At 46.2% G+C, this 17,459-nt stretch overlaps 1 protein-coding gene across 1 annotated transcript in view; it reads right to left on the bottom strand.

Moving 5' to 3' along the window:
• Nucleotides 1-3,586: 3,586 nt before the first annotated feature.
• LOC311232608 (androglobin-like) overlaps nt 3,587-17,459 on the bottom strand; it is a gene marked incomplete at both ends in the record, with an annotated part of 75,454 nt that continues 61,581 nt past the window's right edge. The window contains 5 exons of the mRNA XM_084319468.1: nt 3,587-3,799; nt 7,149-7,332; nt 14,038-14,122; nt 15,640-15,706; nt 16,339-16,494. Of these exons, the coding sequence (XP_084175594.1) occupies nt 3,587-3,799; nt 7,149-7,332; nt 14,038-14,122; nt 15,640-15,706; nt 16,339-16,494 (705 nt within the window). The remainder of the gene's footprint in view (nt 3,800-7,148; nt 7,333-14,037; nt 14,123-15,639; nt 15,707-16,338; nt 16,495-17,459) is intronic.

The following is a 17,459-nucleotide window of genomic DNA, read 5'->3' on the forward strand; positions in this document are numbered from 1 at the left end:
GGCTGTTATCGCGGGATCTCCGTCGGCCATCTTAGCATCCGGACTAGTGGTGCTGAGGTTGGGCCCGTCATCTTGGATAAGTATCAGCTGTGTTCTGAGTGTTGAAACGTGTTTGGTAGACAGTCCACTGTGGGGAGCAGGCTCTGTAAGAGTGAAGATAAACGGTGCTTTGAACGCACACTGGAGAGCAGTGTATAGGGGCGCCCCAACCATTTCAAGCCGGCTTTAGATAGGACTTTATTTGCTAAATGTGGGCCCACTGTTAATTTCTTTTGAGTGTAATAATATGTGTGTTCCTTTATAAAATTCCCATTCAGTAACCCCTTTATCCCTTCCCTCTTCCTCCCCTCTCCCCCCACCTATGGAGTAGCGGAACAGTATATATAAACCCTTAAAGGGAAGGTGTTGTTACTGTGTCTAGCCCAGTGTGGGAAGCACTTTAGTCTGTGTTACAGAGCGAGGGCACTAGGTGCCCAGGGCGTAAATCACTTGAATCAGACTGTAATTAATTGTAACTTGAATCAGACTTCACTAAAAGAACACTGAATGGGAGCACTGTGTGTGTCTGTTACTGAGTCCGTTGTCTTAACCCTTTTCTGCCCGGGTAATGCTCATTATTATTTAACCCTTTCCCCACCCCTGCTTATAGTTCATGGTTAAAGGTCTCTACAGGTCATTAAGGAAGGGTACTGCTTTGGGGAGCGAATACATCATCCATCTTACTGCCATCAGGTGTGGGAGGGCTCAGGAAATATTGGGGGAAGTGGGGGTGTGTGGGGAGCTACTGCTGATCGCCCTGGAGGGCAAGAAGGACCAGAGTACCATCCCTAGGTCAGTGAATCCTAGGCCTGCTGCTCGACCTCCACTTCGACGTTCCTGGCCTACAGTCGGGGATCCAGCTAGACTCAGCTCTGCTGCGTCCCGCTACCAGGTGGCCGTGTACAACCACTCCCATAAAGCAGGGATAATCCACCCTGCTACATAAACAAGACGAAAGTCTTTTTCTGGTCTGCATCCTCTTAGCAGTCGTTTTGTATTGAGCCGTAGTTGTACCCATTATGCAATCTGTTAATAAAGTTTTCAATCAATCAATCAATCAATCAATCAATCAATATGAAATAAAGAAACAGCCCGTACACTGCGTTGCTTCTATATCCACTTTTAATGCACCATGGTGAAGTTTCGAGCACACCTGCTCTCATAATTTCATGACAAAAGGTTCATGTAAAGCAGAATTGTTTGCAAGCCCTCAAAACCAGCCATACCATACACTCAAAGTGCCATTATTTTTCAGAATATATTGGACTCTGTACCGACTTAGTGGCAGCATGAAACATACTGTTGGTCCACTCAGAAATAACTCTTAAACATAAACAGTGGTTGCATGACCCTCCTCCACACCTTACACGTCGACTACGGATCCCACCAGCCTGGACCTCACCTCCCCACGCCATCTGTCTGTCTCTCCTCCACTTCTGGCTCCTCATCACCAGCCCCCCCCCTGACCCCTTGGACTCCCCCCTGCTTAATTAAACATTCTAAACTGATACATTCTCCTGTGCCTGTGTTCTGCTCTTGGGTTCTATAGACACCCCCCATAACACAAATAACATTTGAGTTGAATTACAAATGTAACGTGCTGTGCAGGAAAATGTTTGTGTTCAGGTTGCCTGGCAACGGTCCAAATTCAAGAGCGCAGTTGTGGAACTATTTGTTGGTGGAGTTAAATCAATTATTAAATAAACAAACAATTGATTTCCCTCAAAAAGCACAAAAACTATAGGCCTATAGTGTGTGAAATTGCACTCAATAAAATACCCAAATAAGGAGTTTTCTTTTGTGCTGCAATCAAAACTGGAATGACAGATTGCTCCCTGTCTGAAGCTGCCTGGATCGCAAAGAACATTGTCAGAACATGCTATGCATCAATTACACAAGTATTTCACACCACTTTATGTTAAATAATCTGAACTAATCCTTAAAATAGTTATTGTGGTGTACTGTGGCTGTTGCCTTTTCTTTTTAGCTTCGGCCACAAATGGAGCAGGAGGATAGTTGATCTCCTTTCACTTTCATCTTCATGATGTACTAATATCACAATCTGCCAATCGGTGAGAGCTCGCCTTACCTTGTTCAATCAAACAAGGTCTCCCTCTGAAGTCTCTCCTTTGATTAGTCTTTCATCGGTGGCTGCTAGCATGTAATCTGAGCCCTTTAGAGAACAATAACACTGGGGCATTGCAGGCCAGAGGGACCCGGCAACCACACTGAACCAATAGGACAAACAGGTGTGTGTGGGTGTGTGTGTGTGTGTGTGTGTGTGTGTGTGTGTGTGTGTGTGTGTTGTAGCAGAGTAGCCTATTGGCACTGCCCCTTTAAGGCAGGCAGTCTAATTGCCATAATATAGGACTCAGCTGAGTTGATTGCAGCATGGGCAGCAGAGCAAGCAGCAGAGCAAGTGGAGCAGAGCAAGAAACCAGAGTGGAGTGAGAACAAGCAAAGACAGAGACCAAACTTGATGAAGAAAACAAAGAAAGCAACATAAATAAGTCAATATGGAGGAATTACAAAATGGAGTTCTCAAGGATCCAGTGGCACAGGATATGGCCGATCACAGGTTCCAAGACACCAGTGGAGAGAAGGCACCAGTGAAACAGACGGATAAGTTATCACACAGTTCTTTTTCATTGCACTACTTCACTGAACTGTCACCTGTCTTCAAAACCCCAAATAACCCGGACTTGACCACTTTGACACTCAAGGTCTCCATTGTCTCTGTTCTCCCAGCTCCCTCCTACAACCCCCAAGCTCTCCTCAGCCACCACCTCGGCCTATACCCCAGCCTGCTACCCCCCCACACACACACACACTCACTGAGCACACACCCAACTGGACTGTTTATTTATTTGACTCATTACCCCTTTTCACTTGTATTCTATGTATCTGTTTTGCACTTGATTATTTTGAATACAGTATATATTATTTCTAGGGATGCTCGATATTGGCTTTTTTTTACCGATACCGATATTGTCCAACTCTTAATTTCCGATACCGATATCAACCGATATCACATTTGAATGCCAATATCGGACATCCCTAATTATTTCACTGAATACTGTTTGCCTGCCTCTTATTTCAGCCGGCCGGGTAACGACAGTAAGCTTTAATTTATTGACAGGTTTTAGACTGTCTGGCACCCAATGAACCACTGTAACATTTACACTTTGATTTGTGTGTCAAATCAGATAGGCTTCTCAAATATGCGCTATCCCTTTAAATCAGGAGGTGGGCAGTGGGTCAAATAAGGCAACTGGACATTATATATATTTTTTTTTTATATATGTAACTGTAACAAGTACATAAAGAAACAGTATCTCATGTCAAGGTATATTTGTTTAAAAAAAGAAAAAGAAAATCCTAGATATGTCGCTCCTAAAATATAATTACATAACAGAATATGACATAACTATGTGGAACCCTTTTGGAGTTACTTACTCACTGTGTTGTCTCACACATTGATATTGATTGATATATTTTTTAAGTCAGAGTTAGAGGATAGAGTTGACTTGACTGTATGCACCCGCGGTTATTTCTTCTTCTTATCCTTTTTGATGGTGGGAGTGGCAGTGGCGTTGTCTCGCTCCGCCTGGTTTGCCGCGTCCTGCGCCGCGAGCTGTGCCGCCTGCTGTGCCGCCTCCAGCGCCAGCTGCTCCTCCTCCTCCCTCTGTGCAGCCAGCTGATGACTACGTACCACCTCGCGCACAGCGAGGAACCTCTGATACTGCTCCCACCGAGTCACCTGCCAGGACGAAGGAGAGGGATAAGTCGGATAAATCAGAATCAGAATTCAATACCATAGTCTCCTCCCAAGCTCGTAGTCAAGCTCAGAGACCTGGGCTTGAACTACGACATCTGCCAGTCATGGGTCTTGGACTTCCTGAGAGGAAGACTCCAGGTGGTGAGAGCAGGCAACTGCACCTCCTCATCCATCACTCTCAACACAGGTGCCCCCCAGGGCTGTGTTCTGAGCCCCCTCCTCTACTCGCTCTACACACATGACTGTGTGGCACAGCGAAACAGCAACACGATTATCAAGTTTGCTGACGACACAGTTGTGGTGGGCCTGATCTCTGCGAACGACGAGAGGGCCTACCTGGGAGAGGTAGAGAACCTGGCGCTGTGGTGCCGGGAGAACAGCCTCTCCCTGAACGTCAGCAAAACGAAAGAGATGATTGTGGACTTTAGGAGGTCGGGGGCCAGGGAGTACAGCCCCCTCAGCATCGACGGGGCACCGGTCGAGAGAGTGAACCGTTTTAACTACCTCGGAGTCCACATATCCGAGGACTTTATGATGAATTGAAAATGGGGGACCCTGATGTAAACGAGACGAAAGTCTTTCTCTGGTCTGCATCCCCTTAACAATTGTGTGTATTGAGCCGTACTGGATTGTACCCATTCTGCAATCTGTTAATAACGTTTTCAATCAATCAATCAAAGACCACACACGCGTTGACCTTGACGGTGTAGTGAAGAAGGCCTCTACTTCCTTAGGCGCCTAAGGAAGTTCAAAGTGAGTCAGAAGATCCTTAAGAACTTCTACTCATGCACAATATAGAGAGCATCCCGACGGGTAACATCACCTCCTGGTTTGGGAATAGCACCGCACACGGCCGCAGCAGACTACAGAGAGTGGCCCGTTCAGCCGAACGCACAATTGGAGGTGGGCTTCCCACTCTCCAGGACATTTATAACAAGCGTACGCAGGGCCAAGGCTAAGAGAATAACCAAAGACTCTAGTCACCCAAACTGCCTCTTTGAACTGCTGCGGTCAGGCAAGTGCTACAGGAGTCTCATGGCCAGTACAGAGACTCAGAAGGAGCTTCTATCCCCAGGGCCCAGGAGTTCAAAACTTCAAAACTTTTAATCCCTATCTGATCAGATTTGGATTCATTAATTTCAACTCATGAATTGAAAATGGGGGACCCTGATGTAAACAAGACGAAAGTCTTTCTCTGGTCTGCATCCCCTTATCAATTGTGTGTATTGAGCTGTACTGTACCCATTCTGCAATCTGCAATCAATCAATCAATCAATCAATCAATAGGGATTACAACTTTTGAACTCCTGGGCCCAGGCCATCAGGATGCTCAATGACTCAATTGATTGCGTGTGTGTGTGTGTGTGTGTGTGCACGTGTACTAGTCCAAGTCCCTAGTCCTTGTCCGGATTACTTGTAACGTTATATTATGATGTAAGTATTATGTCTGTGTGTGTGTGTATACTAGTCCTTTGTCCGGATTACTTGTAACGTTATATTATGATGTAAGTATTATGTCTGTGTGTGTGTATACTAGTCCTTTGTCCGGATTACTTGTAATGTCATGATGTAAGTATTATGTTGCACAGTCACAATGTACGTTTTTTTGTGGACCCCCAGGAAGAATAGCCACTGCAATGCTGTAGATTCAGATTCAGATTCATAGTTTTATTTGCCACATGGAAACAATACAATAAATAAATACCATACCATGGGCAAAAGGAGCAGGAAGAATAATAATTCTTCTTCCATAATTCTTCAATCCACAGTTTAAACAAGAAAAAATTTAATTATAATAATAATAAAGAATAAAAGAAAAAAAAGAAAAGATCTCGCTATTCAGATCACATTTGACTTTCATACTGACTAAATATATATTTTTTATAATTATTTTTGAATTGACAAACACTATTACATCCCTCCACAACTTTACACCAATAATTGAAGGACACATCTGTTTAAGTGTGGTACGTGCAAACTGATGTTTAAAATTGTATTTCCTCCTACTAAACTCACTTTCTAAATGAAAAAGATTTTGTAATTTTTCTGGCAGTGTATTACTTCTTGCCCTAAACATAATTAACATTGTTTGAAACTTAACCATGTCTTCAAGTTTAATTATTCTAGATTTAATAAATAATGTGTTAATTGGGGATCCTAATAAAGTAAACTAAAGTGAACTAGGCTAATCTTTCCTGTGACAAAATGGCATCCAATGTAATAAAAAAAAGTCAAACAACGAACTCGATTCTTGTACCGGATCTCCTCTCTGGTAAACAAGAATACCCTGAAGACTCTGGCAGGAGCACTCATTCAAGGGTACTACGACTATGCTTGCACCTCATGGTACCAAAGCACCTCAAAGGCACTAAAAACCAAATTACAAACATCTCAAAACAAACTAGTCAGACTACTGCTTGACCTGACTCCTAGAACCCACCTCACCCCTGCCCACTTTGCCAACCTAGGATGGCTTAGAGTAGACGACAGAGTACAGCAACTTGCAATGGGCCTGGTCTACAAGATACACTACACGACCAAGGTACCCATGTACATGTCAAAATACTTCCCAAAGGTCAGTGAATACCACGATCACAACACCAGAGGGAGCTCCACAAATCATGTAAAACCCAGATTCGGCTCAAACAAGGGACTAAACACGTTTCGCAATTATGCCACAACAATGTGGAACGCCCTACCCAAAGCTGTAAAGGAATGGGAATCACTACCCACCTTCAAAAACACTCTCAAAGAACACCTACGGGAGACTGCAATTCAAAACTGGCCCCTACAAATGTCCTAACCCAGTTGTACAATAAAGACCAAGCATGGCTTTGTCAGTATTCCAACGTACCCAACCCCCCCCCCCACCTCCAATGTACAGCCCCACCCAACCCCACTCCACCTACCCAACCTCCTCCAATGTACAGTTTCTATGTCAAATGTATGTCAGTATTCCAATGTACAGTGTCCCCCCCCCCCCCCCACCTCCAATGTACAGCCCCACCCCACCTACCCAACCTCCTCCAATGCACAGTGTCTATGTCAAATGTATATACACACTTTTTCTGGATTTTTTTTTAGTATCACAAACGGTACTGTATTTGAAAATCTGGTATGTCATAAATGTATAGATGTAGCAGTACTGTCTATCTGTATGTCGTGTGTGTGTCATATGATGAATTGAAAATGGGGGACCCTGATGGAAACAAGACGAAGTCTTTCTCTGGTCTGCATCCTCTTAACAATTGTATGTATTGTGCTGTACTGTACTGTACCCATTCTGCAATCTGTTAATAAACTTTTCAATCAATCAATCAAAAACTCTGACCTGCATGGCCTCGAGCTGCTCCAGCTGTCTGCGCCGCAGCCTTGTGGTGTCGAGACGCTCCTGCTTGCTGCGCTCCAGGGCGACCGCTCTCTGCAGCTGCCAGGCCTGGATCTCTGCAGCTCTCTCCTTCCGTCGCGCATCCGCTATCTCACAGATATTCACCACAGAACGGTCCGCGTTGTACCTTTCAGAAAAACAGACGCGCGTCACCGGCGAATTATGTCACTAGTTGGAATCTGAACGTGTCATATGCCATAGGGTGGCTGTAATCCAAAGCCCCTTATACTACTGTATGTCCATATTAACCATGGTATTTTTTTTTATTATCTTTTCCCCCCTTATTTTTCCGTTTTTCTCCCATCCCAATGTTAGTCGTTATGTCAATTCCCAATCCCCTTCCTGGTCGTTGCGCACTCTACCCCCTACCGTCGGTCTGGGAGGGCGGAGACTATCACACATGGTTCCTCCGACACATGTGTAGCCAGACCACCGCTTCTTTCCACCTGGCAGCGCGGACTCTCACTGGGAGAGTGTAACGTGTGGAAGGTCGCACTACCTCTCCCAGATCCTTCCCTTGCTGTGCAGGTGCCCCGACCGAACTGTAGGAGTCGCTGTTTACAACGACCAGGACCCACCTACGCCGGCTTCCCACCCGCTAACACTGCCAATTGTGTTAGTATAGACGGTCGGCCAAGCCGGAGGCACCGCAGCTGGATTAGATCCTACTGGCTCTGTGGTGGTAGACAGACGCTTAGTCCGCTGCACTACCCGGCCGCCCAACCATGGTATTATTACGGATATATACTGTATGGTAGTCTGGCAGGTGGACAGAAGGCTGGTGTAACATCATTTACTGCTCACTTATACTTCCTTACATATCTTACTGTGTGGAAGTATGGGGGTCGACATTTAAAAAAAACTGTAAATCCAATAGTCTTACTGCAAAAGCGGGCCATTCGGAACCTTTTTAAGGCTGGTTACTATGACCACACAATTCCACTAAGTCTCATGTTATGAAATTTAATGATTTGGTTTATTATACAACTATGCAAATAATGTACAGAGCTAAAGCAAAGTTACTTCCGGACGGTGTCCAAAGTTTTTTTTCAATACATGAAAGAAAATATGATTTGAGATATTTGTAAATTTACTGTTCAAAAAGCTAAGAAAGGGATTAAAAGGAGGGGTATTTCTATTATTGGGGTTAACTTGTGGAACAATGCTGATATACAGTTCTATTCTATATCATACTGGCTGCCGCTCAGCGTCATCTGCACTAACCTCACTTCGTGCACATGCACTGAATAAAAATCCACAATGTACCTTTACATACCAACATCCGTCTGGCCACACCCCTATCCGCTACCTTCATAAGCAGGTGTGTGGCCACCTACTCGCCTCCTTCTTCACTTTCACCACAAGGAAGTGCCTGTTGTATACATCACTTGACGAGGTTGTTTTAGCTGAAGAAAGTTGAGTTACGTGTTTACATTTTTTCTTGCTTTTTTCTTTCTCTCATACATTTTTAAAAGAAAAAAGCGAAGTCATAATGTTTACCTCGGAGGGTCGCGCTAGCAACGTTACCCTTCACCAGCGGTTCTCCATTGCCTCCTCTGTCGTGCGTCTTGGAGCGGGGTTGAGGCCTCTTTCGTGGTCGGCAGCCGCGCCCGGTAGGCGTCCGATAGATAGTTTGCCTCTCCAAGGAGCTGGTGCACCAGCGCCGTCTCCTGTGCGATGGCCTGGTTCCGGCTCTGGTTCCTTTGCCTCCGGAGAGTCGTCCGCTGTTGGGCGGCCGGCTCCTCTGGTGGCGGAGGATTTGAGATGCAAACCTTTTGCGTCGGCTCGCTCCCGTTGTAAGATGGTGGCTTGTTGACGCGAACGACCTGGTTTTGGTGAGTTGCTGGAGCCGGATGAGGATGCGTCTGATTCTCCATGGCCAATGGAAACAGAGGACTACATGGTAGAAGCGGACGGGTTCTTGTTCGACGCCCCGGTGGAGACATGTCCGCCGCCCGTCCAGGTAACACTGGAGGGGGGTGATAGGTCTCCTTGGGGTTCCTCGTACGCGGATGTTGGGTTAGAACCTCCGACTCGGCGGCAGGATGCCCTGCTATCAGCCACATCAGAATGTGGCTCTGTAACCAGTAGTCTGCTGCATGTGAGGGACGCGAGCTCGGTGGGGGAAAGTATGCAGGGGGAACTGCATGCTTTGTTCCCCGAGCTCATGGCGGCGGCGGCAGTCGCAAACGGCGTGCCGCTGCCGCAGCCACTGCCTGTTCCTGTTCCTGATGATCTCATAGGTCATCTATGGCAACGCCGTCCTGTGAGAGAGATGGGCGTTGTCTGTCCATTTTTCCCCTCGATGGAGGCCTACGTCCGTCAGGGACAGGTGGTCTCCCACATCATGGGCCTCACCCCCGCCTACGTGCGAGTCACGAGGGTGGTGGGTTTGGTAGATGGCATGAAGGAGGGGGTGCCTCGGCTTGATAGGCCGATGGCAGCTCTCCTTTGTCCTGAGGTGGTGTGGGAGCCGTTACGGAAGCTGGTTCCCCAAGGGAAATCGGCGAGGCGGTTGGCTTACTGGAGTGACCAGTCATTTATCTCCGCGACTCAATCTCTGGCTGCCACTTCTAACATCGCACAGCTGGCGAGATTCATGTCCGGGATACTGACGGGCGGTACGGAGCTGACCGATTTGCAACATGATCAGCTCGCCCAGTCGGCAGGAGCCATCCTGCATCTGATCCAGCCGCAGGCCATCGCCGCTGGGAAAGTACGCGCCCTGGCCACTCTAGTCCAGTGCCACCTTTGGCTGGAGCAGGCGCGTGTGCCGGAAAGGAAGAGGACTCCACTTCTGACGGCACCCCTCTCCGATGCTGGACTTTTCGGGTCGGCACTGCAGTTGATGACCTCGACCTGCAGGGAGATGCAGGAGGAGCGTTCCGTGCTCCAGCCTCATTTCCCCCCGCCCGATGTCGCCGGTGGAGTCAGACGGCAGGCTTGTCGTCGGGGTTCCGCCGCCGTAGCCGCCGCTGCTACCACCGCCACTGCTGGACCTTCGGCAAAGAAGGCCAGGAGGAAAGAGGGCGCCTCCGCCACTGCAGCCGGCCCATCTACGCCCGGAGGTGACGGTAGGGACCAGCCTCCTATCCTTTACCGTCCATCCGGGGCTCCCCGGGGTGGCAAGTCCCGAGCGGCTCGTGGCAGGCGTCGCTGAAAATGGTCCCCCCCTGTTCCCTTCCCGGCCCAAACATATGATTTTGATTATGAGAAATAAAAAGTCCCTCCTGGGAGGGACTGTATTTTTTGTTACAAACTGTGTGTTTATTCACTAACATATGATGGGGATACGATGTGTGAACCTTTCGCTAGTGTGGGTTTGATAGAAGGGCTAGACTTTAAGTCTTGTTGGTCGCTACATTCATGTTAGAGCTTAAGCAAGGCCTGCAGCTTAGACTCGGTTGAAAAAGGTTTTTTTCTGCCTCGACCTGAAAGTTAGGTCTTCACATAAAGGTAGAGGTTAGTTGTGTGCTCTGTTGCTTAAACAGTGATATTGAGCCGCAATACTGTTGTGTTGGTCTGCAGTAATGCTCGTGTGTGTAAAGGTACCGCGGTTCAGGCCGCTCTCTCTCTCTATCAGATTTTCTGTGTCTTGCAACATAAACACGGGTGTCGGGTTCACACATACATAACTTGGCCTTGTTATAAACCCTGTTCACAGACTTGTCTGTGGCTAGCGTGCATTGAATTAGCTTTGCGCTGTTCATTAGCATACTGGCTACTTAAGGTATCATATGGCTATTTGTTGTTGTCGTATTCAAGGGTTGGGCTTGCGAGGGGGTACCGGATAAACCACTCCTTCCCTCTTCTGATTGGTTGGGTTTTTTTTTGGACTCTTTTCATTCGGTCAGGGCCAAGCTGTTAGGCAGCTTGGCACGGGGGGGGGGGGAAGGGTTTCCCTGACTCCGCACCTATCACGGGCGGTTGAGTCATGGGTTTCCCCCCGTCATAGAAAACGTCACTAGGCACGTTTCTATTGGACGACGGCTTCTGTGAGTTTTTTCAGACCCGTATGTAGGGTCTGTCATCGTCAAGTTGTCGGGGCAGAGCGTAGGAACTTACTGTTCTGCTACGCTCGATATACGTGTAACTTGAGTCTGTTGGTCACATGGCTCAATGTTACCGTGACTTTTCAATCTGTGGCTCACGTGGGAAGTCTCTCTGAGGATTCCCGTCTCCTCTCTGTGGTGAGGGTGGCGGGATGTAAGAATGTAAACATTTTTTACCCTCGGCCGCGTCACGTGGGATTCATGTCAGTCGGTGTTTCTTTCTTTTTAATAAAAAGAGGGAAGAATATGAAGCACGACAACTCCTTGTCGTTCTCCCAGGCGACATGAAGGACCAATGTCTGGTGTCTGGTTAGACTATCCATTGATGTGTTTGGGTCTCGACGCGTACATAGTGCTGGCTCGGGGTGTTTCTGATAAGAATCACGCATGTGGCTGGTACGCCTTGGTTGCTCCTTATTAAAACAGCGTTTTTATAGGGCAACTGGGATGGAGGTCTTTCTCTTCCGAGCGCCTGTTACTAGGTCTCGACGGATTCTCGTTCATATCTGGGAGATGTTAACGGAATAGATCAAAACATAGGTAGAGGGGTCTCACGCCCTTGGGGTGGGCCACTGAGCGCGGTACGAATGGGACCGTCTGGGTGGCAGCCTCTTTTCATGTTTTAGATCGACACGCGTACCTACCCCCTCTCTTGGAGTGGAAATGTTGGCGTGGTTAGGGCACAGGACTGGTTCTGGTCACGCTGGTCCAGGTCAGTTAACCCGTTGTCCGCCGGGGACGCAGATCTGCTGTTCTGGTACCCTGAGGGACTTGTGCTTTTTTCAGGGGAAAAAATGCCGGGTCGGCTCGGGTGTCACAGGGTTGGGCGTTATGGAGACCCTTTGTTGGGTACATGTTGTACCCTGCACTATCATGAAGGGGCTGGTTCTCCATTCTTTTCGCTCCTCTCTCACGCATGGCAAAGAGGGGGCTGTTGGGGTGGTCTTTTGGACCTCCTCTGGTAGCCCTGTGTGCTTCCCGAGCCACCGGGCCCGGTCCGAAGTTATGTTTTGTCGACCCGTAGGCCTGGAATAACCCTTTTTTGAAAACTGAAACACTTGTACTGCGGTATAGCCAGTGTATACCCGCAGGTGTGTTTTGGAGTTTTTTCTTGAGGGGTTATAGGAACAACCACTGCATGTGGTACCAAGAGGGTGGTTGATTCCCTGGTGTGTTGGAGCAGAGTCAACTCCCGGGTTACCCGGTTGAGTGTGCCCCTGCACGTTCATGACGCCTGCCAATCGTGTCAGCTTTCTCTGCCTCGACCCTTCTGGGTCGGGGTTTTTTGGTGGAGGCTTTGTCATGGTGCGCAACAATGCCAGCATACGCCCCTTCCGCCGGGGTGCTGTCTCGTCCGCAGTGCTCCAGGCTCGGGTCAAACGCCTGCTGCCTGGTTTAAGGGATCGACCCCCTCTGGGGTCGTCTCCCCGGTGCGCTGCCTGCTTCCGCTGTAGTATAGCCTTTTGAGTGCTTCAAGTTACGGCCATGCTGACTGCCTGAGTTTGCCAGGGTCAGTGTGCCAGGCGGCGTACTAGTGGGGGGGAAGGGCCCGCTCTTGGAGGGGCCCTGTCCGAATACGCTGGCGATGTGAGGGGCGGTGTCACTAAGTGACCGCCTGGTGAGGTCTTGATGCTTTGGCGTCATTGACCTCTCCGGGCCCCCTTTTTCCGGGGGATCCAGTCCCTTCAGTGGGTCTGGGTCTTCCTTCGCGCTCCGCTGCTACGGCCTTGCCACAGGGGTTGAGTTTGCTCTTGACCCCGTGATTTTGGGGGCAGTAACGAGGTTTGTTCCTTCCGTTCGTTCCCTGGTGGCATGCGGGTTGTGCGTATTCGTGGTGTCAAGCCACGGTCTGCTCACCCTGTGCGTTGAGTTGCTCGAGTTTCTCTTCGCACGGTCGGATCCGTCTCCCTCCCGTCCTCCAATAGGGAGGGTATCCTCCATTAGGGAGGGTCGGGGGGCTCGGTCCTCTCCGGTCTGATGGTTGTGGGGGGCCTCAGCGGGGTACATTTGTCGAGCTTCAGGCTCCCGCTCAGCTCCTGTAGTGCAGATGACGCTGAGCGGCAGCCAGTATGATATAGAACGTAAGGTTATGTATATAAACAAGTTCTATGAATACTGGTGACGCTCAGCGTCGGGACGCCACTGCGGCCCTTGATCTCGCCTTGTGGTGAAAGTTTGGGAAGGAGGCGAGTAGGTGACCACACACCTGCTTATGAAGGTAGCGGATAGGGGTGTGGCCAGACGGATGTTGGTATGTAAAGGTACATTGTGGATTTTTATTCAGTGCATGTGCACGAAGTGAGGTTAGTGCAGATGACGCTGAGCGTCACCAGTATTCATAGAACTTGGTTATATACATAACCTTACGTTAAGAATGAGTCATTTGCTTTTGGTTTTTAAGAAACCTTTTTTGTTATTTTCTTTTAGAATACTGTTTGAGTCTTAATTTTGTTAAGAATATAGGACAGGCATGTATATGCATTATGCTTCAGTCTGTACCTTTTCAGTCACTGCCAAATCATATATTGTTAAATGATTTTGCATAATTATTGTATTGTGTGAGATGATGACTGAATAAAACTACTACTACTACTAATAACTGAGCCAAGATATTGTGAAGGATTTACTGAATATGAATCACGTTTCACTTCATTCATCAAGACAAGAAAGTCCCTGTACAATGTACTGATACTGTGGGCCAAGTCAGCAAGTAATTACTGCATGTTGTGGATATTACCATTATGTTAGGCAAAAAGATAAGAGAGAGAGAGAGAGAGTACCTGATTAAATGACTGAAGTCCTTGGGAACATATGTCAGTGTGAGATCTCGCTGGTTGGATAGATCAGGAGACTTAGGGGGAGCAGCTGCGGGAGAACCAATCAGAAAAGAGATGCATTTACATATAACAGCAGATACTGTGCATGCGGCAGTAGTGCAGAGGTCAAATAAAAGGTTGGTAAACTATGACATCCAGTCAATGATCACAGTAACACCAACACACTAATATATTTCAAAAGTTTTATTTTGTATTATTTCCTAAAAACAATGCCTTGTTTTTAATGTAACTTGCAACCAGTTGGTCTTACTTCCTAAAATGTACACTATGAATTCTGATCATTAAGATTCATATCGGCTTACAAAAGGTAAACCCATATGTCACAAATAAAAAGGTGGTTTACCTTCAACTAGATCCCTAATATGCAGTGCAATGTTTACATTTCAAACTGCTGGTGTGAGGAAGTATGCATGTGCAACGGTCGCCCCCTCGGTGTAAACTCACTCCTGAGTTAAATACCCCCCCCCCTTGGTGTAAACTCACTCCTGAGTTAAATACCCTCCTCTTGGTGTAAACTCACTCCTGAGTTAAACACCCTCCCCTTGGTGTAAACTCACTCCATACAATACCGGTACACAACATGTACAGCCATCACATATAATCTAAAATCGTTGAGGATTATTTAAAACACAATAAAACCTTACGGTTTATTTCCATTGTGGTCCTCACAATGGACAGTGGACAAGATGACTAGTATGCACTATGCGCACTATGCACAAAAAATACATATAAATACAATTTCCAAGCATTGTGAAAATGTAAATATGAATAAAAATAAATAAATGCAATAACACAAACAAACACAATGTCTACAGCACACCTGCATATCATTATCCTGTGTGACTAAGCCATTTCTTCATATCTTAAAAAAAAATCATATCTTTAAAATAAATTATTTCTGAGTCGATGGGTACAGTACAGCTCAATACACACAATTGTTAAGGGGATGCAGACCAGAGAAAGACTTTCGTCTTGTTTACATCAGGGTCCCCGATTTTCAATTCATTGTGTGTGTGTGTGTGTGTGTGTGTGTGTGTGTGTGTGTGTGTGTGTGTGTGTGTGTGCGCGTACATACCCTCAGAATGACCCTTCTTCTTGTCTTTCCCTTTTTTCTTTGCAGACTCTGGCAGCAAAACAACACATATGAAGGTGAACATGTAGACTAGAGGTTTAATTAAACTACAAAGTGTGTGTGTGTACAGCTCAATACATACAATTGTTAAGGGGATGCAGACCAGAGAGACTTTCGTCTTGTTTACATCAGGGTCCCCCATTTTCAATTCATCATAACATATGACATACAGATAGACAGTACTGCTACATCTATACATTTATGACATACCAGATTTGCAAATACAGTACTGTTTGTGATACAAAAAGAGTCCACTCCTAACTTGAATACCCTCCACTTCACCTGAACTGGATCCTTTTCAGGTGGTGGAATGGATAAGAACAGTGGTGGAAGAAGTACACAGTTCCTTTACTCAAGTAAAAGTAGATACTTTGTGTGCGTGTGTGTGTGTGTGAGTGTGTGTGTCAGAGTACCAGGCTCTGCAGCGGTGTCCTCAAGAAGCAAGAGTGGGTTGAGAAATGTCTCTCGAGACCTCCTGGCCTAGAAACATAGAGCGACATACTGACACTTTAAAAAGGCCCAAACGTTGTAATTTGTTTGTCAATGTCTAGTCTGAGTTCCCCCCCCTCCGAGAGGGCAATGAAATATATTCTTTTAATATTTCTCTTATTTTACTACACTTTTTATTTAATTTTGTACTGTAAATAGTTAAAACGTATAATAAATGATAAAGTTGTCCCCCAAAGGGGGGGGGGGGGGGGGGAGTGCCCTAAAAAAATGGCACAAAACAAAAAAAAATGCCCAAACGTAAACAAACAGACGGCCCCAAAAAGTAGACATGTTTTCATTCTCTAGTCGACTGACTGAGCTCTTGATACAAGGACTAACAATTTGGTGTTCTGTGCCTTGCCTTGACATGTCTGTTTTGCTGCTTTTTATACTTGTTTTCTATTTGTTTTATGTCTGCATGTTTTTGTAGATTTTTGGCAAATTTTATGCCAATTTTGTATGCCTGTCTTTTTTGCTGATGTGAAGCACTTTGAGCTGCAATTCTTGTATGTAAGGTGGTATACAAATAGTTTATTATTATTATTATTAGACAACAGGTAAAAAAAAGTTTTCATTGGTAATGTTTGTAATATGTGTGTGTGTGTGTGTGTGTGTGTGGTCACCTTGGCAGCACGGCCATGCTCAGCAGCTTCCCAGGAATTTATAATGGCTTGAATTTGGTCCATCCTCTCTGTGTCCTTCTTCACGTCAATATTCCGCTCTTCGCTCTGCTCACTCACCAGACGCAGCGTCCAGTTAGGCTTGGTCAGGTCCAGGCTCTGCAGAACATACAGTAAGTATGAGTTAGAGCAGGGGTCGGGAACCTATGGCTCGCGAGCCATATATGGCTCTTCTGGTGACAGCATATGGCTCCCAGAAATATTTGAGTAAAAAAAAATATATATATATATATATTTTTTTAATACTTGTGATATTTCTTAATAATACTGTATCATTTTAAAGTAAACAGAAATTAGTTTTGAAGATACAGCTAATAGTATCTGTAGCTGAAGATATAGCGAGCAGAGCTGGCGAGGGAACACAAGTGGACAGAAATTAAAAATCTTCAACCTGAAGACCAGCTGATTCTTAAAACTTGGAACGAGCTTCCTGTGACATACTGTACCACACAATGCAGCGTGAGTATCGCCGTATTGACCATGTTTGGCTCTACATATGCATGTGGGCAGTCATTCTTGCATATGAGGAACATTAAGACCAACCTACACTCACGTTTAACTGATGGAAGCCTCAACGCCTGCATGAAGCTCAACCTCACCACGTATGAACCAGATTACAAGGCCATCAGCAAAACCATGCAGCACCAGAAGTCGCATTAAAAGTAAGACATATTTAATTTATTATATGTTAAAAATACTATTTGGCTCTCAATGAAATATATTTAGAAATATTTGGCTTTTATGGCTCTCCCAGTCAAAAAGGTTCCTGACCCCTGAGTTAGAGGATGATATAATACTATACTTAACAAAATTTGATAAGATTTGGGGTCATTGAGATATGATAACATGCTCCTATGTGTTTAAAAAAGAAAGTCACTTTGCTTTGATTTCTGACAAGTTACGCATTTCTTGGTATTGTATTTTAGTATTGGGGAAATCTTTTGATACCGATACCCTATAGCCTCGTATCGGACCAATATCCGATACCAATATCAGTATTAGTGCATCTCTAAAACCACACAAGACTTGATTTGTCTTCCAAATTAAAAGCAAGGTATACGTTC

Source organism: Notolepis coatsorum (genome assembly GCF_963971535.1).
Source record: "Notolepis coatsorum genome assembly, chromosome: 7".
NCBI classification, from domain to species: Eukaryota; Metazoa; Chordata; class Actinopteri; order Aulopiformes; family Paralepididae; genus Notolepis; species Notolepis coatsorum.